Genomic DNA, 26,444 nt, shown 5'->3' on the forward strand with positions numbered 1-26,444 from the left:
TTTGTGGTAGTGGATAGATTTTCTAAGATGTCACACTTTATTGCCTGCCACAAGAGCAACGATGCATCGCATATTGCTAACCTGTTTTTCAGGGAGATTGTACGTCTACATGGAGTCCCGAAGACTATTGTTTGTGATCGTGACGTCAAGTTTATGAGCTACTTCTGGAAGACGTTGTGGAGAAAGATGGGGATGAAGCTGCTTTTCAACACTACTTGTCTTCCCCAAACTGATGGTCAAACTGAAGTGGTGAATAGAACATTGTCACAACTGTTGAGATCCATGATCAAGAAGAACCTGAAGGAGTGGGAAGATTGTTTGCCGCATGTGGAGTTTGCTTACAACAGGGCGGTACATTCTACCTCAGGCTGTAAGTGGACATGTCCACGGTTACCCACCAATTGATCCACCATGCCCGTACAAACCAATAGGGCTCTCGCTACCATCTTTTTTAATTTACAAATGTTCAGCGGCGTCTGTCTATAGCCCGCTAACGCAGGAAAGAGCAGCCTGCAGCTAGCGATCACACAAATCGAAAAGACAGGAAATCCCGAACCTCTCAATCCTCCGTACGATGAGCGCGTGAACGCGTGGGCTACTCATCGCCTCCCACGCCGGTAGTCCCTTCGTCGCCGGCGTCCAGAACCTGCCACCGGTCGCCACTCTGGCCATGCTGGCCCCTCTCGGATTCCCAGATCTCTTTTTCCCCCGCTCTGTCAGCCCCCACTGCTGCTGGTAGTCTCGCAGGCGCCGCCAGTCGCCGGTAACATCTCCAGCTCCCAGCGCGGCCGCCTCCCCACCGCGAGATCCCGGCGCGAGCCGCCGGCCAGCCAACTACGCGGCCGCCTCCCCACCGCGAGATCCCGGTGCGAGCCGCCGTCCACCCAAGGGCCATGGAGGCAGGTATTGATGCGGCGGCGGTAGCGGACATGCCGTGATTACCCGTTAAGATTTCGTTAGTACGCCTGGGTGTCCAATTAGCAAATTAAGCGCGGTGGGTATCGGGAGGCCGTGGGCTGCCCGCGCCAACTTACAGGCCTTATTCTACCACAGAGCTGTGTCCTTTTGAGGTGGTGTATGGTTTCAAACCCATTACTCCGCTTGATTTGTTGCCTCTACCCATACATGAGAGAGTCAATATGGAGGCATCCAAGAGGGCAGATTTTGTGAGAAAGATTCATGTGAAGACTAAAGAGTTGATAGAGAAGAAAGGTAAGAGCAATGTTGCAAGGATGAATAAGAAGCGCAAGGAGATATTGTTCAAGCCTGGTGATATGGTCTGGGTACATTTTCGCAAGGATAGGTTCCCGAAGATGCGGAAGTCCAAGTTACTTCCTCGTGGTGCTGGTCCTTACAAAGTGCTTGCCAAGATCAATGATACTGCATACTCGATAGATCTTTCAGTTGATGAGTTTGGTGTAATTCTTTCAATGTTGCTGATTTGACACCGTATGACGGAGAAGACCTTGGAGCGTCGAGGTCGACGCCTTTTGAAGGGGGGAGATGATAAGGACATCCCTACCTCACTACCACCTCCGTCATTACAAGTTGAAGATGATCCTGCTGTGAAGCTCAAGTCCAATGAAGTTAGGATTGGACCAATGACACAACCTCGTGCGAAGCTACTTAAACAACAGGTGAACTTGTTCCTAAGTGGTACTTTGATCGATGAGAACTTTATACTGCCTAAGTCCTATTACTTATGTATGATCAGGTATGAAGAAGGAGCAAGCATCGCACGAGGAGGAGAGGAGCAGCTGGACATGGAGCTGGACATGAAGACATCCCATGGACGCGCGAGGGAGGAGCGGGAGGCATGCGCGAGAGGAGGAGATGTTCAAGCCGGCGCCCAGCCCGGTCAACCGGCCGTGACGCCGGGCCACCCGGTCTCAGGCCCGATCCGACCGGCTCCCACGCCGGACCAGCCCGGTCCAAACCGGGCTCCACGCCTGTGCCAGCCGGGGCGATTCCAGTAAGCCTGGATGCCCGCCCGGTCGCCATCCAGTCTCTGGCCCGGTCCAGACCGGACCGACCGGTCCCAGGCTCGGTCGACCGGCCCCCAGGCCGGCCGAGTCCGAGTCTGTATCGACCAGATCTATTCTGGGTCGGTTATTTTCGTACTTTTTCGACCTGAGGTCGTCCTGAACCCCTATATAAGTGCCCAGGACGCCCCCAAAGTAGCTTTAGACCACGTTTAAGATAAACCCTAGTTCATAGTTGATTGCTTTGCAACTCTATTGAATCTCTACACCTGATTGCATTGATTTGGTGTGGAACCTCTGAAAGTCTTGTGTGATCTGCTGTTCTATTGGGAATTAGAAGGTTGCAACTGACCACTTCGTGATCGGCGGCTACGTGCGCAAGTGTGTGGAGTTGCGAATATCTTGCAGGGTTGAGAGCTGTTGCATTGGCGACAGGGACCAATCGAGAGATCTCGTTGCGTCATACAAGTTATCATCCACTATGTGTTCATCTCGTGATCATCATCACCACCGTTGCTTACTGAGAAGATCGGGCCACCCCTTATCAATGGACATTCAAGTGTTGGTGTCATCTACCTCCTTTACACGTTCATGATGAGTTTTCGTCGAGGACGGCTCCTTTTCAAGTGCGGGATGATGCAGCCCGACCTTCGGTCTTCGCCACATCATGTGCGTCAATGCCGACACGTCACAGAAAGGTGAATCTTCTCCTTTATGCATGCCTACAATTGCCTATGTGCAATGATATGTGAAAGGATCGTATGCCGCACCTAGAGGGGGGGTGAATAGGTGCTAACAAAATTTTATTTCTTTTTCAATTTAGGCTTGGCACAAAGGTAAATTCTCTAGATATGCAACTATGTGAATTTACCTATATGACAAGGCCAACAACTAAGCAAGATATAGCTACGCAATATATAGGGGAGATAATAGGATGGAGGTAACCGAGAGTGGATCACGCGGAGACACGGAGTTGATTCCTGTAGTTCCCTTCCTTTGCAAGAAGGTACGTCTACGTTCGGAGGAGTGCGGTCGCTACGAAAGCCAGACCAACGCCACGAAGGTTTCACTCAGGTCTCCTGTGAGCACCGCCACGAAGGCCTAGCCCACTTCCACTAAGGGATTTCCGTGAGGCGGAAACCGGACCTTACCAAGGTTCTTGGGGCACACATCCACAACCAAATTGGAGGCTCCCAAATCTGTAACAACAACAACAAGAACAATATCAACTACAAACAACTAGGGTTTCTCAAAAGAGGAACACTAGCAAAGGGGCCCTCAAGCATATGAGGGGGAAATGCAAATCTCTTCGGTGAAGTTGTAGATCGGGGTCTTCTCCTTCGAATATCCAAAGATCATGAGCTTTGGTTGGGTGGAGGAGGAGATCTTGTGATTCTTGTGTTTCTTGAGGTGGCTCTAGTGGTGATGAACTTTGCAATGGTTTGAGCAGCTTGGGGAGGAGGAGGAAGGGGGGTATAAATACCCCCTTCCAAAATCCAGCCGTTGGGGCATTTCGAGGGCCGGATTATCCGGTGTAAGTGAGGGTCGGATAATCCCCCCCCCCCCCGAAAATCCAGCCTCTGGGAAATTCCGGGCAAAAATCCGGCCCCCTGTCCAGGGTATTACTACGCGACATCGTCGAAAGTCCTTAGCCAAATTTCAGGGCCCGAATATTTTGCAAATATCCGGCCTGGAAAATCCGGCCTGGTGAATATTTTCCTGCTTCCTTTTGACTTGTTTTTCCACGCAAAACAACCGCATATACTTACATATAAGTTATCTGCACCATCTCATCAAACATTAGAGTATCACATATATTGACATCAAACATTCAAAACATAATCCGAGAGATGTTCTTTCAATATGCTACTTCATCCTCCTTCATATGACCATAATAGGAATACATCACCGAGTACGGAGGAAGTGGAGGACGCCATGGATGCTTGAGGACTCAAGGCTGAGGTCGTGGAAGCATGGAAGAAGCTCTAGGCGCTGCTACACCAGGGTCTCCGGCCTCGCCGACTCACACCGGTGTCTCCGGCCCATGAAGATCAAGACCGGAGTCTCCAGCCAACATACACGAGAGTCCCCGGACTAAGTGAAGCGTTAGTCACAAGTCAATTAGGGACAAGGCCCATGCACCCCCTTGTATGCCTAAACTGTCCCTGCTTAGTGGCTCCCTATATATAGGCTCCCACCTCCCTTCATTAGAAAGACTAGGATGAACCAACTTAGGCTTATGCCTCCACCACCCTAGTGGATTAGAGAAACCCCCTCCTCTCTTAGACATCAATCTAGAGTTGTATCAAGTCACTCCTTATATGATTGTCTTTCGCACTTGTGATTCTACCGCGGTCTCTCACACATATGACTCCACAGATCTTATACCGATCTTTCTCTCGGGGATTCAACCTCGTGTCTTTCCATCTAGAGATTCTATCGGGATAGTGGTTCGGGCTATCGGGAGTAAACCGAATTGTATCGGGTTGTGTTGCGTGCGTTCATTGTGTTTTTTCGCCGTGTTCTTCGTGTTCACCCCTCTCCCCTCTTGTTCTTGGTCAATTCGTGAGATCGAGCCACCCAATTGAGGCTTAGCCCTCATCAGCATGGCCGGTTCGCACAATGACATTAATATGCTCCACCGCTCTCTGGTATTCGACCGGCTTCTAAAATGCACTACTCCTGTGGTGAACTATGAGATCAATGCCAATGCATACGACTAGTCATACTATCTTACTGATGCCATCTATCCTGACTAGGTCACAACTGTGAAGATAGTCCGCAAACCTGATACAAAGAAAACCAAGAGGTATAAAATGACGTGAAGTATAAATGAGTACATCAAATAAAATTATAATAAAAATTTAAGATCACAAAGAAAAGGCGAGCAACCGATATGATTACATAGGTCCATCAATGTTTGGGCAGAATTTAAATCACGCTCATGTTTTTCTTCCAAAATGTTATTCTTTTTTCTCTATGGATTATTAAGGTTGCTTCAACTTTTCTCCTCCGAACTTGTTCACTTATAGCTAAGAAGGAAAAATGCATGTGATGAGGACTGGCATTTTGTGTTAATAGTTTGTTTTGGCACTCTTTTATGTTTGTAGCAATTTCTAGCAAGTCTGGTTAATTTGCTCAAATTTGTATTTGTCGGAAGTGGTGAAATTTGTATTGTGTCCAAAGGTCTAATTAGTAATGGCGAGCAACATATAATGGCATGTTCAGACATGAAACATTATATCACTTAAGTTATGTTGGCACCGTTAGTGAATGTATCGTGTTTCAAAAAACTCTCACACTCATGTCAAAACTACAATAATTGTTTCATGTATAATAGTAAGGTGTGCGGAATTTGCTTTTGTTTGAGAAAATGGCGGTAACTGTACAACCAAGTCTTGAGCGATGGTTGTCGGGCATAGTTAAAATGTGTATGAGATATATGTTTTAGGTACATATAGAAGTTAGAAGTGACACAAGAACCACTCCCCAAGAGTGAAGGGAGACTACTGAAGGTGAAAGACAAGTGAGGTTAAGAGGACACATCATCATAAAATGGATCCCAATGAAGTTGATGCTTGGCAAATCTTTACCATAATTGCAGAAGGAGGTAGCCATATTTTCTATGTAATATTAATGTTTTTGGAATTTTAAATTTTTAAATTGGTATATTTTTGAAGAACCGTGGTAAGCACGGGCATTCAACTAGCTCCAATGCACAATAATACTATTGGGCTGAGGCAGCAAAAGCCCAACCTCTTTCGCGGCCACCCCCAATTCCGACGATTCGTCTAGAATATCCTTTTCTTGAATGCTCTCTTGGTAAAAAGAAGGGGAGGAGAAGAAGGTTCCTCGGCCAGCGCTGAAGGCAATGGCGGCGGAAGCGGAGGAGGAGGTCCGGCTGGAGGTGGAGGCGGTGGCGGCGATGTACGGAGAAGACTGCCGCGTGGTCTGCGACTTCCCTCCCCACCTCGTCGTCCACGTCCGCCCCAATACCGCCGACGACTCCTCGCAGCAGGTTCGCTTTCTCCCCACCCCCTCCACACCTAAATCGGCTTCATGGCATCCGGTCCTCACGATTGGTCCGTTCTGTTTTGCGATTAATGAGAGGGCTTGGGAGGTTGATCGATTGACAGGCCGCTGAGTGAGCGAGCGTAGAACTAGTCAGCTGTGGTCAGTGGTGGTGGTATTGCTGCTTCCGAACCCTAGCATTTAGTAGCTTGGGCCTTTTCCCTATTAGTTAAGGTAGTTCTCTATGGCTAGTTAGTGCTTGTTGCATTATTACGGATCAATTTCTATGATGCTACTTACCGAGTCAGGATGCCTCTCATCAATTGTTCGCATCTATGCCAGAACCCTTCTAATGCGTATGTATTAATAGGTATGCTTAATTTCTGAGTTGCTTGTTTTATTTGTGTGCAAATATCAAGAATTATGTTGTGTGTCATGATCCAAAGGCCCATGTTTTTATGTAGAAAACTGAATCCAGAGGGCTGATATAAATATTAAGAGCCACTGTGGTCAGTTAGATGTGCTTTGTACTTTGGACCTTGTTTCCCTAAGTGCCAATTATCATCATGGTTCTAGTTATAGATGGAACTTTTTTTTTTAACTTTCTCTATGTAGTTGTATCACTGTGGAGTAGAACTTTTGCTGTTCTGTACAGCTCAAGGCCTATGGGAGGAGTGTAAGTAGGGGAAATAAAGACGGAAGGGGGTGGGTGGTGAAGGCAAAAGGAAGGGGCACAGAAAGTTGTGGAATATATTTTTATCTTTGGGAGCAACACTCAAGTCACAAAAAGTCTACATCTGTCCTCATATGTAGAATTTTTTGGATTAAACTTCTTTGAAATGATAGCCAGTAATTGTCACCATATCCATGAACATGATTAAACACATTAGATAAATGCTGTTGAGTTTGCGTTTCCCATAAGCTTTGAAGTGTTGTTATTGTACATTTAGCATTACTTGGTTGCATTATATTTTTGCGTCTGAAGGGATGGAGAATGTAATTTTCTTTTCTTGTTTTTTAAATGTTTGTAAAGTTCATTAATTATTTATCCGTGGCATCCAGTGCAATTATCTTATTTGCCCAATATTACCCTAATTTTCTCTTTTGCTTCTAGGAGTTATGCATATTTATTAGTATGCTAATAGCCGCTTTCTTGTTTTCAGTTTGTAGAACTCTTTCTTGGAATGAAAGCATCTTCCGAGGTATGGACCTGTATAGCTTACCACCTTTCGATTCTGATCTATCTCCATTCAATTTCTATTTACCTCTATTTCATAGAGAACTCTTGTTGTTGGGGAACATATGTTCAATTCAATCGGTGGACTTGGAAACATATCAACTTCAAATCTGCGTAATTTATATTTATTTCATAATGTCTTTTAGAAACTGATTGACTATTACATTTTTGTTGATCGGCTACTTGAAGTTAAGTTGGTTAGTCACTTTTGAAATTATGCCATGTCTGTGCTTACTGCTTTTGTACACTGAACGCACATATTTTATTCATTTATGTTACTAGAGTTCTTCATGACATATATATATCTTTGCTGTTTTCGAACTGTTCTTCTTGCAAATAATGCCATCTCTTTACTGAAATGGCTCACTAATGAGTGTGTTGGAAGCAGTAAAGCCAGTAATAGTTCCATTGCATCACATTGAAGCAATGAGCTTGTGCTATCTAAGTTCAGAAGGTGGATGCAGTGTGAAGGATCAGCACTTCTTAGTGCAAACAAAATTTTCATTTCTGTTACTTGTTTTCTGGCTTAATTTTACATACTAACTGACTGAATCTTTGAAATTGCAAAGTTTCACAATAGGGCTGAACACCTAGATGTTGATATCTAGCATGCTTGAAATTTTACATCATGGGTACCATGTTTATGCTGCTACTCTTCTCCTAGAAATGAAGTCCCTAGCAAATCTATCTTATCCAGTATGGTTCATATCTGGTTATGTATTGCCTCAGTGCTTATGCATTACATTTTTATGGCATTTTACTTGCAGTATCCAAAAGAACCACCTCATGTTTGTGCTGTCGAAAGTAAGGGCCTTGATGAGAATAGACAGGCAAATCTTATTAGCAGCATCCAGAACAAGGCAAAAGAGCTTTCCGACTACCCAATGCTTGTGACTCTATGTGAGGTATTCCTTGTCTTTTGGCTTATGCACAGTAGAGAACCACAGTTGTTCATGCCATAGTGTTCAAGATGATTTTGCATACTTGCACGTTAGTTGAAGAGTTGAAACATTCAATAGTTGCATGTGTTTTTGGTATCCAATGTGCTATTAATCATAGTATTATACGTTGTCACTTGAGTAACATGAAGGCTGTCAAAATAATAATTGCTACTTTGCGAACTATGAAGTGTGCTGTCTTTAGGAAGTGGCAGATGAATTTGCAGTTCGAGGATAGCAAAACTTGCAGATTTTACTACTCTAGATTTAAGTGACAGATGGAGCAAAAATGAAACCAGTGAGTCTGATAATGTTTCTGTTTTTAACATGATCTAAGTAACTTCACGTGCAGGAAGCTGGAGAGATCCTCTCGAATATGAACCACCCAGCTGGCGATTGTCCACTGTGTCTATATCCTTTAGTCCCAGAGTATAATGATAGTTCTGCTTTGTCATTCATGAAGTTGATGTCATGCTACCACTGCTTCCACAGGTTGATTTCATTTCCTTCTCTACCTACACACGTGCATATCTTGTTCTGTCTAGTGGTTGCTTAGTATTTTGCCACTGCAGTGACTGCATTATGAGATGGTGGGGATGGCTTCAAAATGACGATGACAATGCTGATTCTAAGAAGAATGGTACGGTAGTAACTGGAGGTGCAAGAAAATTTGGCATTTTCTTTCTTTTGAAAAGCTCGTTCTTTTGTTGTACATATTCCCTGGAACAAGTATCATGCAGTTTAAATTAGAAGTCCTAAAATATCAGTTAGATTGGTGACTAATATTTGATTGCACATGAGTATTGAGTTGTTCATTCAGTTGTTTCTTATAGAAGGTCAATTGTGTGCAGTGTCTTATGAGTTCCATTAAGGTTCTGATTTGTGGTTAGAAATATGGGTACTTACACTCTGGTATTATTATGTTACTACGCTCCTGGCAAGCTAGATCAGTCCTCTGACCAAATGTATGGACAACGAAGCCACCTTCTTAACCTTCTTCAGTGATGAGCATATTAGTGTTCCTTTAGGACTCAAAAGAAACTTACTAATGTATTGCAGCACATTAAAATTATAAATGAACATATCGATCAGCAGTGATGGAAGTTCTTAAGCTGCTCACTAGGCAGTTAAACTATCTTACTTGTGCATATAATAGGCTGTTGGTACACGGATTAGCAGGGAATGCTTGACATATATGTAGCTGTTTCCAGTAATGCTATCATTTTTAGCATCTCTAGATTTCATTTACTATTATTTAAACAAGTTGAAACTGTTTCAGAAGTCATTGTCAACCTTCTCCCTACAAAGGGAGGTGAACTTGAACGCTGGCTGATTTGTGTCTGGAAAATATGTATACTTTATGTTCGAATTGATGCTGTTGCAATCAAGTCGGTGACATTATTATTTTAAAGTCACAATTGCAGTCTGCATTTCCAACAGTTGTCTTACATTCCTGATCCTTATTTATTGATGAAGATGTTAAATGGCATCACTTCAAGGCACCAATTATTGACAATGTAATTTTGTACAGCCATGTTAAAATTTTATGCATTGGCTATATATGTCACTCATGGGCTATCTTCTCTGTTGCTACATGTTATTGATTCTTCTGAAGGATTAGATTTGTCCAGCTCAGACAAGCTAAATCATCACAAAGGATTTTGCCCAGTTTGCCGTAAAGTGTTTGATGAGAAGGATATCGAGCATGTTCGTGATCTATTGAATGCAAGCACTACTCAACAAATGGTATGTATTGGATGTGATTCAAGTACAAGTGAAACATCTTAACATTTCCATGCATCATCAGTTATTCATCAGAGATCAAAATCCCTTGACATCCAATCATATTTGCATCCTTGCATGGAATTATCTTACAGTTTATAAACTAATCATATGTACTCATAGCTAATTAGTTGCGAAACTTCTTACAGTTACCCTTGTATGATTGTCAATCCATTCATGTATTTCAAATATTTGACCCTCTAGAGATATGCTACTCCCAATGGAATCCATTAAAATTGTTTCTTTCCATCCATTCACCTGTAGGCGTCTTTAACAGTTGACCTGGGAGAAGATGATAAAGAATTGCTCCATTCCGAGGCAGAGAAGAAGAGGAGAGAAAAATTCGGGTCATTGTTTAATCTGCAACAAGAACGGAATGGTTTAATTGAACCGAAGAAAGACCTTGCCATACAGCCTGGAATGTATGTTTCTCTTCCACCTAATGAGCCAACCACAAGTGCAGGAGACGGCGCCAATTCTTGTGAAGCAACGGCAACTTCAACTTCAGAAACAGATTTACGCAGCATGGCAAACAACGCCGATGGCAGCAAGAAGCAAAACAGTTCAGGCCCTCGAAGGAGAAACCGAGCTTCCGCTCCCAGAAGACAACCCCAGGGTCAAGCTGGTGGGCAACAGTGGCAGAGAGGTCAAGTTGCTGGGCAACAGGGTCAGAGAGATCAAGCTGCTGGGCAACAGTGGCAAAGAAGTCAAGCTGCTGGGCAACAGGGGCAGAGAGATCAAGCTGCTGGGCAACAGTGGCAGAGAGGTCAACCTGCTAGGGAACAGAGGCAGAGAGGTCAACCTGCTAGGGAACAGTGGCAGAAGAAGGATGCAGACACTTCACACCAATAACCTTTTTTCAGCTCTGTTTTTTCAGGCTTTGTATATTGATGGAGTGCTGCGGTCACAGCAAACGGGTACCAACTCATAAGAAAGCAGAGTGAACGATACTGGACTTCATGTCACTGCGTAAGAATGCTACATTCCATTTTTACTATGCAGACGTGTTTGACAACCTGTTTGCCTAACCCATGGGACACCAATTATCTATATCCATGTCGGGCTGTATGAGCTTAATAGAAAGTACCTGTCATGGTTTAATCAGTATATACCAGGGTCCTCTTTTGAACATGGGACTTCTCTTGTTCTGCGATAGAGTTTACATGTTTCTTGTGAAATGCCTGTCCAATTCCAATCGGCCGTTTGTTTCACTCATATCCACTCAACTGACTAAGATCATTCCTGTTCACAAGAAACTTCTGAACCGCAAGAAACTGGTTTCCTTTTGCTTCAAGAAAATTGTGGTATCTATACTGGACGCTCCATCCTGGTGAGTCGGTTTTTAGCTCATTTCCTTGTATTTGTTGGATCTTTTCCTCTTCTCTCTGCTCTCATCCACAACTTGACCACCTTTTTGGTTCACGCATGAATATTCAGTTCATGGAATCTCAAATCATCAACACAAAATTAACCGGTGCTAGGAAATCAGAATTGTCGGGGTTAATCACGGTCCACAAGTACAAACAAATAATGGTTACATACCTCAGGCAAAGTTCATTTGCAAGTTTAGTCCCAAAATGCACATAGTAGTACAAGCTGCTAGATGTTTCATCTTTATTTTTTTCATAATGCATGAGTAGATTGATTCCAGTGTCAGACTGACATTGTTAACTTAACGCAACACTTAACTTGCAGTTTCCTTCCTGCTTATCCTGCCACAAGTAACAACTAGAAACACCTAACCTTCGCCATATAGCTTGTCCACAACGCAGAAATAAGCATTCCTCCACTCTCTCTTGAACAACAGAGCACAGAAGACAGCCCATAGTCCAGCCATAAACCCTGACGTGAGCCCAAAGTAGAAGAACACCGCTGGGTCATAAACATCAACACTTGTCTACGCTGATAATAAATACTTTTGTTTTTAGTGTATTTGGTGCAATTTTCCCCTTTACTCGCATACTGTACTCGCGCGTGTGCGGGACTGTACCTGTACTTACGCGCGACTGTACCTGCTCGTGTGCGCCACTGTACTTCTGTACATGTACTTGCTCGTGTTCACGACTGTACCTGCTCGTATGCGCGTTTGTACCTGCTCGTGTGCGTGACTGTACTTGTACTCGCTCGTGTGTTCAACTGTACTCGTGTGTTGTGCGTGACTGTACCTGCTCGTGTGCACGACTGTACCTGCTCGTGTGCGTGACTGTACTTGTACTCGCCTGTGTGTTTAACTGTACTCGTGTGTTGTGCGTGAATGTACCTGCTCGTGTGCACGACTGTACCTGCTCGTGTTCGCGACTGTACTTATACTCGGCTGTGTATTCAAATGTACTCGTGTGTTGTAGACAACTGTACTCGTGTATTGTATATAATTGTGTAATTGTGTGTTATACGTAAGTGTACTTGTATATAACTTCGCGTGTCAAAACTAAGCTAGATGCAGCTACCTAATCGCATGTGCTAGCTTTGTGCAGGGCAGGAAGTACTCGTAGGTACGCCCAGATAAATACATGCGCGCGCGAGGCAGGACATGGTGCGAGTACGCGGCCGTACGGTGGCAAAGTGCGTGTGCGGGAGAAGCCAGCGCCAGCGCCAGCACCGGAGTACGCACCGAGCGGTATCTGGTTCATGCGTGGGAGGAGGCGCCGTACACGCGCGGGACAGTGCCACGCGTCGTACGTACGTACGCTGAAGCGCGGAACCGAACCTTCTTAAAGGGTGTTTTTTTTTTAGCTGTACCCGATTACAAAACATCAACATGAAAGAACACAGAGCTGAAAACCAAAATCAACGGGTTCATCATGACCCACGAGTTCAAACCAAGAACAGTCGCATGCATAAAAATGTTCATATTACAAGGTTAAACCCCAAGTAAACTCGTGCTTGTACAAGCTACTAAATACTTCACCTTTATCCATTCATGTACTTCAATAGCAGAATGCCACCAGCATCAGGTCGGCCTTATTTGATGGGACTTATTTGATTTAGCACACCAGTTAACTTGCAGCTGTATTACTCGTTATCCCTTCCCAAGTAACAACAGCAAACACGTACACATTGTCATATAGCTTGTCGAAGAGTGGGAAATAAGCATTCCTCCACGCTCTATGGAACAGTAGAGCACAAAAAACAACCCAGAGTCCGGCAACGAAGCCAGCCGTTAGCCCAAAGTAGAAGAACAAGACTGTATTATAACCATTTTCACTTCCCTGCTGCTGATTAGGATGCTCTGGCGCATCGTTGCCTGGGCAACTCTTTTCAAGAGGAGGCCCGCAAAGACCGATATTGCCGCTGTACACGGACGGGTTCTCGTTGTAGATGGTGTCAAGTTGACGTCCTGTCGGAATTGTTCCTTCAAGATTGTTGTATGACAAGTCAAAGGAGCTTAGATACGTCAAATCTGACAAGGTCGTTGGGATTTCACCGGAAAGGTTGTTCCTTGAGAGGTCGACCGATTCCAGTGATTTCATATCCCCAATCTTCACTGGAATTTTTCCGGTCAGGTGATTCCATGATAAATATATCATCTGGAATTCCACCTGTTAAGTGGTTGAGAGACGAGTCAACACCGACCATCTCATTAGCTGCAAATGTGCCATACTTAAGCTCTTGCTGCTTCATCACCACAGACAAAATTTCCGTGTTCGTATCCCCATCAAAATAGTACCACTGAGGATCCAGTCTCGGTGGATGTTCTATGGTCATTGCTGTTAGTTTTGACAAGGATGACGGAATTGATCCTGATATATTGTTGCTCGCTAAACTGAAGTGTTGAAGTAGTACAAGTTTTGTGATGTTGACTGGTATATCCCCCATAAACATGTTATGGTTAAGCTGCAGAAATGGCCCAAATAGTTTCTGGAGAGATCAAGCTGCTCAAGTTTTGTGAGGTTTAGGTGTGTGAGCGTCTGGTTTGCATTTGGAAGTGAGCACTTGATAAGAATAAGGGCCTTTAGAGTTGGAATTGTGTTTGCCACAAGGAACACATCAACGGTGCTGAGATTTATGTCACTCAAATCAACATATTCCAGGAGATGCAGATGAGTTAACCATGAGATATCCGCTGTGTGTATATTTTCCATGAAACTGAGGCCAAGGTGTCGCAAATTTGAAAGGTTTCCGAGCTGAGGCGGGAGTATACCGGACAAGAGCGTGCTGGAGAGGTCGAGGTAGTCCAACTTTGAAAGGTTGGCAAGCTGAGCAGGCACTCTACCAGAAAAGTGTGTGTACGAGATATCGAGATGTCTCAGGTTGTGTAAAGAACACAAGAATTCAGGGAAAATAGGACCATTAGGTCCATGCATCAGGGATGTCCAACTGAGATTGAGGTACTCGAGATGCTGGAGAGAAAGCAAGGAAGGAGTTATCTGGCCGACCAAACCCGTTTCACCAAGGTCGAGCTCGGTCACATACTCACATGGCCGGGTTTTTTTTTTTTTGAAGGGGGGGGGGGGGGGGGGGGCAAAAGGTTTGTCTCCATTCATTAAATAAGAAGGAGAGTCTTGACAAGACAAAAAAAGAAAAGCATAAGTTCCTAAGAGATTGCTCTTCCGACATTACAAAACTCAAATGCTTCGCACCCGCGACGCTCCAAAGTTTAGCCTCATCCTTAATGTTTTGAAGTAAGGTGGTTGGAGGCGCGGATTTATTGTTGAATACTCTTGCATTACGCTCCTTCCATACTGTCCAAGTGACAAGCATGGTTATGGAAGATATGGCCTTCTGGTTCTCCGTTGCATTGCACAACATCATCTTCCACAGTTCCACCACTCTCGAAGGGACGCATCTCCCCCCCCCCCCCCCCACATTCATGAGTGCGGACGGAGGGGATTCCAAGCCAACTCTTAACCATATCCCAAAGCCTCTTGGTATAGCGGCATTGAGAGAAGAGATGTGCCGCCGTCTCTTGAGTTTGCATGCAAAGCGGGCAAATCCCACAATTGTCCCAACCCCTTCTCTCAAGACGATCCGCCGTCCAAATTCTATTGCGGATGGCCAACCAAGCGAAGAACTTGACCTTTGGAGGGGCCCAAACCTTCCACACCATCTTGTTCATATTTGTTAATGTGGCTCCAAAGAATTGCGCCTTGTAAGCGGAGGTCGTCGTGTACTCCCCATTCGAAGTGAGGTTCCAAGTGATGGAGTCTTGTACGCCCTCAATAAGTTGAAAGTTATTTAATTGCACCCAAAGCCGGATGTACTCATGAATGTGATGGACGTTCAAGTCGGTGTCCATTTTTATTTTGGCAATCCAAGCACCATTGGTGAGTGCATGCTTGACTTTCCATTTCTTCCTCGTGGAGGCCTCGTATATGAGCGGGGCAATATCTTTAGGCTTTTTTCCGTTGAGCCACGGGGAATCCTAAAAAGGAGCAATCTCCCCATTACCAATGAAGATTTTTTTTTCCGATAAAGGGCGCTTTCATTACTTTAGAAAAGCATTACACCCGGCCTCTGCATAACACGATGCACACAGCCGCACACACACAAGTACCACTCTGTTACAAGAACTGAATAAAACAAGAAAAAAAGAACACCCTCCTATGGCGCGGGAGGCTCTATCCGTAGATTACGCCACCAACCATGTTGGGAAAAAATATCCTTCGCCACATCCTCCAATCGTGTAAATACCTCCATAAAGAGGTCGCGACTCTCTACTCGTTGTAGCAAAGACCACGAACGGAGCAAAGCGGTGGACCGGTATATAACCTGCAAACAAGATGAGTTAATATCATGGAAAATCTTGTCATTTCTACATAGCCATAGCGACCAAATAATGGCAATCGCCCCCACCCGAATAAAAGTTTTGAACCTATTCTCCACCCCATTGAGCCAGCTGCCAAAAAGATGCGCAACGCTCCGAGGTGGGTACAAGGTAGAACCTATTTGGGTTATTGACCATATAGATCTCGCAAATTGACATTGGAAAAATGGTGATTGATAGTCTCATCGTGAAGAAAAAAAACACACCTTTTACTACCTTGCCAACTACGTTTCACAAGATTGTCCTTAGTAAGGATAACCCCTCTACGAAGATACCAGGTAAAGACCTTCGTCTTTAATAGAATCTTCATGGACCAGATTTTATTATTATTTACAACTGGCGTATCGGATTGAATCAACGCTTTATACATAGAATCAACAGAGAATTTACCACTCTCTTTTAGATTCCAGCGAACCACATCAGACCCATGCGTCAACTGGACCCTCTCGAGTCGTTGAAGCAACGTATTCCAGGATGCAAGCCTGGGCCCTATAAGGTCACGTCTGAATGACATCTCCAATGGTGAATTTTGCATCACCGTTGCAATGGTATCAGATTTGTGGCGTACAATACTATATAAAGCTGGATACTGTTCCCGAAGAGTGGTATTGCCTAACCACTTATCTTCCCGTAAACGTATCCGAGATCCATCCTTGATAGAGAAAGATGTATATGGAAAGAAGAATTTCTTCGTTGCCATAAGACCAGCCCAAAAATGTGAGTCTCCGTGTTTCCAGATGACCTGGGAAAAAGCCTTCGAGCCTACATACTTTCTTTTGAGAATTGTTTGCCATATACCTTCTTCTGAAAGAAGCTTAAATAACCATTTTCCAAGAAGGGCTCGATTCTTAACCTCAAGATCATGAATCCCAAGTCCTCCCTGGTCTTTTGGACGGCAAACTACGTTCCATTTAGCCAGTCGATATTTCTTTTTCTCACTATCTCGTTGCCAAAAGAATCTAGATCGAAAGTAATCCAATCGACGCAAGACTCCTTTAGGCAACTGGAAGAAGGAAATCATATACAGTACCATATTACTTAGTACTCGAGTTAATGAGAACCAAACGACCACCTAGAGATAGTAACTTTCCTTTCCAACTCGATAAACGCTTCTGAAGTCTTTCCTCGACATGTTTCCATTCAGCTAAAGTGAGTCGCCGATAATGAATCGGGATACCCAAGTAACTGATAGGAAACTGACCAATCCCGCAGCCAAAAAGTTCAACATACAAGGAGGCCTCATCGTGGGCTTCGCCGAAACAAAACAATTCACTTTTATGGAAGTTAATTTTAAGACCTGAAAGCTTCTCAAAGGCTGATAGGATCAGCTTAAGATTTTTTGCCTTTTCAAGATCATGTTCCATGAATAGAATTGTGTCATCAGCGTATTGAAGGATAGAAAGTCCACCATCAACAAGATGTGGTACTACCCCCTCAATATGACCATCCACTTTTGCACGCTCAATAATAATAGCAAGCATATCCGCTACTATGTTGAATAACATAGGAGATAATGGATCACCTTGTCGTAATCCCTTTTTCGTCTGAAAGTAATTGCCCACATCATCATTGACTTTAATGGCAACACTTCCACCGAAAATGAAATTATGAATTAAAGCACGCCACTCATCAGAAAAACCTTTCATATTACCAATGGAGATAGTGGTGGAGGCATAGAAGAGCTCCATATCATTATGCTCCAGGTTTCGTGGTGGCCGGTTTCGTTGCTGCAGGTGACGCCTGTCCAGCGGCAGCAGTCATGGCGCCGTTTTTTCCACGAGGCGAGGACGCCTTTGGTGTCGTTGATGGTGCCTTGCTTGAAGGCCAGCAACGCGTCCCTCTCGTGCGGCCAGCAGCTCGCATGGGCATCGACGAAGAAGCCGCAGGACACGGCGGCAATGGCAAGGAGCAAGACGAGCCTGGCGATTGAGCGATGCATAGTGGACGTGCAGCGCTGTAGCTACAGGATTCAGTGTCTGTCTGTGTTCCGAACGGGCGCGCGGTTCTTTCTTTATCTTGCGGGCAGCGTGAGCGACTGTTCCGAGGGTGGAGTCGTCGTTCGAGAATCGAGAGAGATGCCCACTGCGTGGAGGCCGTCAGTCGTCTCATCACATCTATTGTCTCATTGTCTGTGGTGACTCACACGTTAAGAGTACCTGATTACGAAGGACGCAGCTGGCTACAAATGGTGATCACACATGCATCCATCATACAGTAGAGAAATCTCATCTTCACTCACATTTTTGTTTCATGAAAAGTCTATTCTTGCTTCTAAACTGTTTGTTAAATTTAGTTTGTAGGAAAAAATTATACTACCAAATTAAAGTTTATTGTGGTCTAATAACAACTTAGGTGAAGCAGGGTCTTAACCTACCCAAAAAGGCGAATGATGAAAGCAGGCATACTGATTACATCTTATATTTGCATCATTTTTTTTACAGTAATCTGATTGAGGAACAATAGTTCTATTATAAAATGAAGGAAGAGTTGTAAAAACAATTGCAGTTAAAACTTAACAATAGTTTCACATAGTTTACCTGAAAATATTCTTAAAAAATATGTTTGTATTTTTGGATTTTTCAGATAACATGTCTTCAATTTTCTAACACCTCCCACAACGCCATTATGCGCCGGCATGGACTCTGTCACGGCGCTGGCGCATAGCTATATGCCCGCTTGTTAGTGTTGCGGTAAGTCGATCCGCCGTGATCTATTGCAAATATAATGTGAGGTATATCGTTTCTCCACAGAGACTGCCGAAGCTTACAATTTCGAGCTTACAATTTCAAACAGCTTGATCAAATGATATTTAGGGTTTCTGAATCTTCAAACCAAGGGTTATCAACTATTTAGGCATATTTTTGGTGTTTTCAACATTTAATATGGAACACACGTTTTGGATCACGATTCTTGACAAACAAAGACAGCTGCAAAAGGGGATCAGGGCCAGAATGAACCAACAACTCTAACAAGAACACAAGCAAGTGGAGGCTAAGGACAGATCAACAACAAACAACGCATAAACAACAACAAAAAAGGGGCTCAGGGTGAGAATGAACTTAACATCAACATATATGTATCAACAGCGCCTCATCATGCACAATAAGTCACCATATCTATTGATTCCACCGGGCCCATGGGGTCTGGTGTTTCCGGCTGGACTACGGCGGCGAGACGACGGAGGGCGCGGGATCCAGGGCGGAGGTGAAGGGTTCCGGTACTTCTCCCTGCCAGTATACATCGGGCCCTTTTCCTTCTTTGGGTCCGCCGGAGGTGTTTCTGAGGGCACCGGGATCGGGTTTGGATGCTCTATGGTCCTTCTTCTGCGCTCCGTAGATCCGGTGCGCGACTCATCATCACGATGTTCTCTTCCGGGGGCGTCCTTCTGCGCGGTGGACACACAGTGTTCCGGGTTGGATTCCAACCTGCGCGAAGTGTCTCCCTTGCTCTGTTGCTTTACAGCTGAAGCGACGAGCGTACGGATGTGGTTGATGTCGATTTTCTCATCTTTCTTGGTCAAAAGCTCCGCGGCCTTCTTCATGTTTTCCTTTGGAGTTGTGAGCGGCTGCTGATCAGTGGGAGTTGCAAAGGTGATCTTGCGGGGGCCAATGGCATCCCGTCGGATCTTGTCTGCATCCTTGTGAGCATCTTTCATCATGGATTCCCAATGTTCTCGGAGTTTTTTGGCCTACTGCAAGGAGTCCACTGCTTCTCGCTCTCTTTTAAGGAAACCTTCCATAACTTCTTCGGCCTCTTTCCTTTCTTCCAGCATCGCCATTGCGGTGTTGGAAACTTTCCTGGCGGTAGCCAGCATCTCCTTCCTTGTTGCTTCAAGAGCGTCCGGATATGCGGCTTCGTCGGGAGTTATAGGCTTGTTGAGGACTTCTGTGTGCGTTATAGCGCCTATACCTGCTTGCTCCACGAGCTCTTCCGGGGTCAAGTATTCTTCGTGCTTCGAAGTACGCGCTCCTGCAAGATCCGGCAACGCGCGATGCCGTATCCGCGAAGGTGGAGTCCCTGAGTTGGACGGTCCTGGGTCGGAGGGGTTGGTTTCATCTTCCGCTTCTTGCTCCAGTCCAACTATGGTCGCGAGGACCTCCTTGGGCTGGGCGGATTCCGCTTCGGATTGTCCATCACCTCAGAGTTCCTTCAGCGCACGATTGTACTCTTCCATGTCCATGGAGGAAGCGTCGTCAGATGTTGGGCTCAGGTTGCCCAAGATTGATTCTTCTTTATATCCGGCATCCTCTTGCTGTCCCGGAGCGTCGCTGTCTCCGACAGCCTCCTGCTGGTCCGGAGCGTTGTTGTCTCTAGGTGCCTTAGCCTGCATGGGACCAGCTCCGTCCTGAGGAGGGGCGGTTCCTGCGGTATGGGCGAGGAAGTGCACGAAGTGACACCTTTGTTTTTCTCTAACACCTGGGAGACCCAGGCGGATCTGCATTGGTCTTCCACCGTAATTTCCTGCTCAGGGCGGATTGGGTGGGCTTTGAATTTTCCAGATCTAAGGCGGAATCTTCCGCTGGAAGTTCCTGCGTCTCAGATCGGATCTTCGCGACTGCGTCATGCTCAGCGGCGGTCGCGTCAGCGTGACTTACCAGTGCGTTCCCGTCGGAGTCGACGGTCTCGCCGATGAAGATGTGGATGCCGCCGATTGGGATGATGGAGAGTTTGATGGGGTCGGTCTTAGCCGGAATCCAACACTCGTCCTGAGGGACGATCGGAAAGTTCCCGGCGTAAAGAACACGCCCCACAGCGATGGATTCGTCATAGCTTCTCATGGCGGAACCCTCCCGGTTCCGGCCTCCAGATGCCGCTGGCCCCACGGTGGGCGCCAACTGTCGTTGCCTATTCGACGGTGCCTCAGAGGAGGGATCCTCACGAGGGGGAGAAGAAGTAGGGGCCATTGGGCGGAGTATCCTCGGGACGGTGGAACGCGAATTACCCAGCTTCGGAACACCTGCACGATGACAGGGCCTACTGCTGATTGCCTGATATTATCTGGGCGCTTTTGCGTTGTTGCAATGAGTTGTGGTGGTGCCTCTAGGGCTCCCGGGATCCGTCTTATAAAGACGCACAGATCTAGGGTTTACACGGAGAGTCCTAACCGGAATACAAATTGCCTAACTACAGTACATTATCTTGCCGTGTACGTCAAGGATCCGCCTTCCCTTACATATCGTACCGGATCCGGCTATCCCTAATGGGCCAGACCGGATCCGACTCCCAACGTCGGTTTGGTGGATCCGGCTCCTTGTTCCTGGGCTGGACTTCATCCATCTTGATCTACAGCAACTGGGCCGCCCGATGGGCCTCATGGCATCATCACCATCTATGGGCCACCCAGACTTGTCGGATCTAGGCACTGTCAATGGTACACCCATGAAGTATACCCACAACACCACTGGCGGAGCTTTGTTGGGGCCAAACCGGGCCGTGGCCCGCCCAGCTTTTTTGCAAAAAAATCAATTCCTATACATCTAAGGCCCATCCTAGCCCGTGAGCACACAACAACCTGCCCTGCCGCCCAGCCACGGTCCACAGGGATGTTCGTGCGGTCGACTGTCTCTGTCTGCATTCTCCTCTCGAAAGAACTCGACACAGGCAGCGGCCATGGGGATGGGGTACCGAGCTAGGTCTAGGTGTTTAGACAAGGAAATAAGAGGGATTTGGGGGTAATCGGAGGAGGGCAGAGGAGACAGCAGCGCCGCGCGCATCTAGCGTGTCCAGGGCACCACTGCTGCAACCTGCAGGTGCGGCCGCATCGCAAGGGTCCGATGCACCAGCACCGGCCGGAGGTTCAGCAGCCGGCAAGCGACCAAATCGAGCCCTACTCCTTTCCAATTTTCTTTCCAGATACATTCCTTCTTTCTTTCCCTAATTTTTTTTGGGTAAGGAGTAGCAATTTCATAGCATGGGATGGCGGAATGTTTACTGGTTTTCTTCAAATTGCATCAGCCATGAAAAAAACCACTTAGAGAAGAATTGATTTTGTCTTGGAAATAAAAGAAATGAAATCAGTGAAGTTAAAGAAAAAGAGAAGAAGACGATACTTCAGCACTACATTTGCTCGTTACTCTCCCAGTTTCTACAAGCTGAACATGTATTTCCTACTATGAAGATTATTAAAACAAGCCTGCACAACAAGATGGAAGATGTCAATCATGCTAATAACCTGTTAGTTCACATAGAGTGTGATATTTTGGAGGAATCAACTATGATGATGCCATTTCAGATTTCAAAAGCATCAAGGATTGTGCAGCTAACCTGTAGTATGTATCTCCATACTTAAACCCATATAATATCTAGCTTCTTTTGGTAAACCTTCTGATTTTATGTAACCAATGGGAACAAAGAAATTTGATCAATAACTAGTGAAGAGTTGTGTTTCGCAACAAAAAATTTGTGCTTATTTTAGCTTGGCCCGCCCATGATTTCTTTTCAAGCTCCGCCACTGCACAACACCCCAAGAGGTAGAATGACGCAGGGCGCGCCGCCATCATTCGATCCGGGAGACCCAAATCTAGAGTTTTCCCTGGAGCAGCACGAGTGTGTAGATGTGTCGCCTTCAAAAAGGTTACGACGAGTGACACCGCCATCGCCCGCCAAGACCGGAGTCGTAGCACGGTTTTTCACCGGCAGCCGCGCATCCCTAACTCGCCGAGCGTAGTGCCGAGGCAAGCAAGATGGCGCCTCCTTAAGCCACCACCGCCGTTCCTCAGTTGCCGTACTACCTTTTGCATTCGTGCAGTAAACTAACTAGCTCGTGTGGACGAGCGCGCGAGCAAATATCCGCACTCGTGTACATTTCTTGAGAGACATGCCTGCAACCTTCCAGGAGCAGATGTGCGTTACACTTGCGACCAAGTAGAGCATTGACCAGATTCTTAATCCCATGTGGTACTTTCAAGCATGACACTGGCACCCAATCCAGGGACCAATGGCCTAATTAAATAAACATGATCCATACTCTGGGCAGACATACCTGTCCAAAGCATGGCAAATATATCATAAACTATGGTCAATCGTGTATTGGTACTTTAGATATCCACTTCATTGCAGACATGAGTACACCAATTATGGGTCGAGGATGGTCTCCTTAAGCCAAGATGTTTATATATCTACATGATCTCAGAACCAAATGCTTCTTCAAGCTACAAAATCCGAACCTTCCTCGCTGTTACGTCCCATCTGGGTTGACCTGAAGCACTCTTATCCTCTTATCTCTGGACTCTCCAAGATCTCACTCAGATGAAGACCTCCTCGCCACTGGTCACAGCTGCCCTGGTTTTGCTCCTGACGGTGGCAACGGTCCAGGGCATCAGGCTGGATGGGGAGACTCATGCGGCACTGACCAACCATGTGTTGTTCAATGTAAGTGACTGGCTAGCATTTGGCTGTTTTTATGTGCACATACAGCAACGATTAGTCAGCTGTCCTGAATTATTGATTGTTCAATCAAATTTCCTTGCGTTTTGCGGTTACAGAAATCTGGGGAGGAAGGGGCATCAGTGGCTTCATCAGCTGAAGCGGAGGAGAGCATTTCTGAAGAGGAAGATAGAGCAGGACACAGGCGGCCTGAAAACGATATCCATGTGGATTACTACGGGCCGAGGGGCCATATCCCTAGCCACAACTGATCACATCTCTCCCCGTAGAAAACAGAACTCATTTTTTTTACTGATCGATCGACGAAGCAGACTTCTGCTGCTTTTATAGCCAGCATCAAAGATGTTACTCATTTATTTAATTCTCCTTACTGGGGGGGGGGGGGAAGACACCTGATGTACTAACCTGATGACTGTATACCAAATTTTTTTGCCTGCAGTGAATCTGATGTGCCATTCTTGCTGCGCGTGACTCCATTTCAACTGGTTATGTTTTTTTTTTCTCAGAGAATATGCGCTTTACTGATTAACTCACAAAAGTACAACAAGTTGGCCTGATACTATGAACGGAAAATACAATTAAAATTAGCTAACAAACTTGACTGAGGAAAGATATACGTCGCCTCATTCAGATTTCGCTTCACGTGGCAGAATGATGCCGACGAGAAGTGTTACACAAAAACATTGATATCAGCCACCAAAATACCAACATTGGATTTGTCTTTTATCGAGGAGGATAGAAATTGCACCAACGATAAGCAGTCCCAAGGAAAAAATAGCTCAATCAAACCCTTCATCTTTAGCCAAAATAACAACACGGCGACGGCCCAACGTCTCAGCGTACTTAGAGCATCTCCAGCCGCGTCCCCCAAACAACGCCAGATTTGGGGGACGCGTTTTTTTCGTGCCACGTTTGGAGGACGTCGGTCCCAGCCGTGCCCCCCAAACGCCGCCCTAAATTTTTTTTTATACAATATTTGAAGACACAACTATTTTATTAAACATAGCATATAAATAAATATGTTCGCTAAAATTGTTTTTAAATTAAAATACAACAAATAACAAAACAACTAAACAAATATAATAAGTGGGGCTAGATCAAGGCGCCGCGATATTTGCTGATAATCCTTTGATCCTCCACATATGTTGAACGAGATTATTTTGAAGTTGCAACATTGATGCCACGGATCTCTGCATGCATTTGATCCTCCACATATGCTCAACGAGATCATTTTAAAGTTGCTCGTGAACATTACTCGCACGAATCTTTGCGTGCATGGCGAAGAAATCATCAAGATCTGCAGGCACCTCATGATCAACCTCTGCAAGAGGGTCCTGACACTCATAGGGACCAACATGTCTCCTGATCTGATTCTTACGGTCATCCTCGATGATCATGTTATGCATGATCACACAAGCCTGCATCACCTCCCACATTTAGTCGTGAGACCAGCTTAGAGCAGGGTACCGGACAATAGAAAATTGAGCTTGAAGCACACCAAATGTCCGCTCGACATCCTTCCTGTAAGGCTCCTGTCGCGAAGCAAAGTGGCAATTCTTCTGACCTGATGGAGCCGGGATTGTTTTGACAAAAGTCACCCATTTTGGATATATACCATCGGCTAGATAATATCCTTTGGTATATTGGTGGCCATTGATCTTATAGTTGCATGGTGGAGCATGACCTTCCACTAGTTTGCTGAACACCAGAGACCGCTGCAACATGTTGATGTCATCGTGTGATCCCGCCATGCCAAAGAAAAAATGCCAAATTCATAGGTCATAATCTGCCACAGCTTCAAGCGCCACACTGCAATATCCATGACGCTCTTTGTATATACATTGTCAAGCAAACGGCCAGTTCTTCCATGACCAGTGCATGCAATCGATGCTTCCAAGCATCCTAGGGAATACTCTCACGACATTTTGTGCCATCATCCTTCTCTTCTTCAGTTGGACCTCTCAAGTAGTATTTGCCAAACTTTCCGACCACAGCTCGACAAAACTTGTACATGCACTAATGGCAGTATACTCACTCTTGCGAAGGTAGTTGTCCTGTGTATCGACAGGTGCTACGTATGCAAGCATCCTCATGGCGGCAGTGCACTTCTGAATCAACGAGAAATCGGCAATGCCTACAGCGTCGTGCTTCAGCTTGAAGCAGGGGTCAAACTCTCGAACGCCATGAAGGATATTCATGAACAAACCCTTGCTAATCCTATACTGGCACCGAAAATTGTTGGCATGTGTTGCATCATCTACGAAGTAGTTGTTGTGCAGCATGGTATGCCCCTCCATCCTCTGTCGGGGCTTTGACTTCTTTCTTCCCGCCTTTGAACCTCCATGACACAACCTCTTACGCTTCTCCGCCTCGGCGTCAAGCATGTTCTGGAGGGACGGGATGATCGACAAATGCTCTCGAACATCGCCGTCGAAGGCTTGCTCTTCCTCTAACAGTCGGACAATCATCTCGTCGTCGCTATCCATGTCTGAAGAAAAATAAATTGTTAAAATTCGGTCGCGGCAGAGGAGGCAACGAACAACAATCTATCGTACCTACCTAACAAGGCGTCAAACAACTTCTATCCGTGGAGGTGGGCGGATTCGCCAGTGCATTCTGGGACGCAATGGTGAAGCGGCGGCGGCGAAAAAGCTCGCGAGGGAGCCAGCCGCCACGACGGTGCCTGACTCAGAAGAGATTTGCCGTTAAGACGGTAGACAAATCAAGTGGCGACGGAAGGGTGGGAGGCGCGGGAGGGGAGGCGTGTGATGACCCATAAGTATAGGGGGTGTATCGTAGTAATTTCGATAAATAAGAGTGTCGAACCCAACGAGGAGCATAAGGTGTTGAGCAGTTTCGATCAAGGATTCACTATAAACACTAGCAAACAGGTTTTCTAGGGTATTTGGTATTGCAAATAAATAAAGTACGAGTAAATAAAGACAATAATAATAATTTCAGCGAGTTCCCCAATCCTTTTTAGAGCAAAGGACAAACCGGTTGTTTTATTTCTGATGACCAAACGTTCCTGAGGAGTGAGGACACACGGGAATTTCGTGAAGTGCTTTCGCTTCACATAGCTAAATAATCTTCATTGGTTTGGTAAGTGTTGTGTGGGTGAACCTATGCTAATGCACTACCCCAACTTGGACTAATGCATACTTGTGATTATACCCCTTCAAGCATCCGCAACTACAAGAAAGTAATTAAGATAAATTTAACCACAACCTTAAACTTTGAGATCCTACACTCCCTCATGCACCGGTTTCCTAACGGGGGTTTGGGCTTCTATCGCTCCCGCAACCCCACAATTAGTAGCCAAATACACGATGCATTCCCCTAGG

At 45.6% G+C, this 26,444-nt stretch overlaps 1 protein-coding gene and 1 pseudogene across 4 annotated transcripts; one reads left to right on the forward strand and one right to left on the reverse strand.

Moving 5' to 3' along the window:
- Positions 1-5,818: 5,818 nt before the first annotated feature.
- LOC124702870 (E3 ubiquitin-protein ligase RNF25-like) lies at positions 5,819-10,805 on the forward strand. 4 transcript variants are annotated; one of them, XM_047235042.1, is made up of 7 exons: positions 5,819-6,000; positions 7,157-7,195; positions 7,998-8,135; positions 8,521-8,660; positions 8,741-8,826; positions 9,784-9,914; positions 10,215-10,805. In XM_047235042.1, the coding sequence occupies exons 1-7, from the start codon at positions 5,854-5,856 to the stop codon at positions 10,800-10,802; spliced, it is 1,269 nt and encodes a 422-aa protein (XP_047090998.1). In that variant the 5' UTR covers positions 5,819-5,853; the 3' UTR covers positions 10,803-10,805. The 4 variants fall into 4 exon arrangements, with proteins under 4 accessions (XP_047090998.1, XP_047090999.1, XP_047091000.1 ...); XM_047235043.1 differs by having other exon boundaries at positions 9,790-9,914; XM_047235044.1 differs by having other exon boundaries at positions 8,741-8,808.
- A 2,141-nt stretch (positions 10,806-12,946) lies between these two features.
- Positions 12,947-17,653, reverse strand: LOC124702436 (annotated as a pseudogene).
- Between the last annotated feature and the right edge of the window lie 8,791 nt (positions 17,654-26,444).

The sequence above is a fragment of the Lolium rigidum genome, chromosome 3 (genome assembly GCF_022539505.1).
Source record: "Lolium rigidum isolate FL_2022 chromosome 3, APGP_CSIRO_Lrig_0.1, whole genome shotgun sequence".
In the NCBI taxonomy this organism is placed as follows: domain Eukaryota; kingdom Viridiplantae; phylum Streptophyta; class Magnoliopsida; order Poales; family Poaceae; genus Lolium; species Lolium rigidum.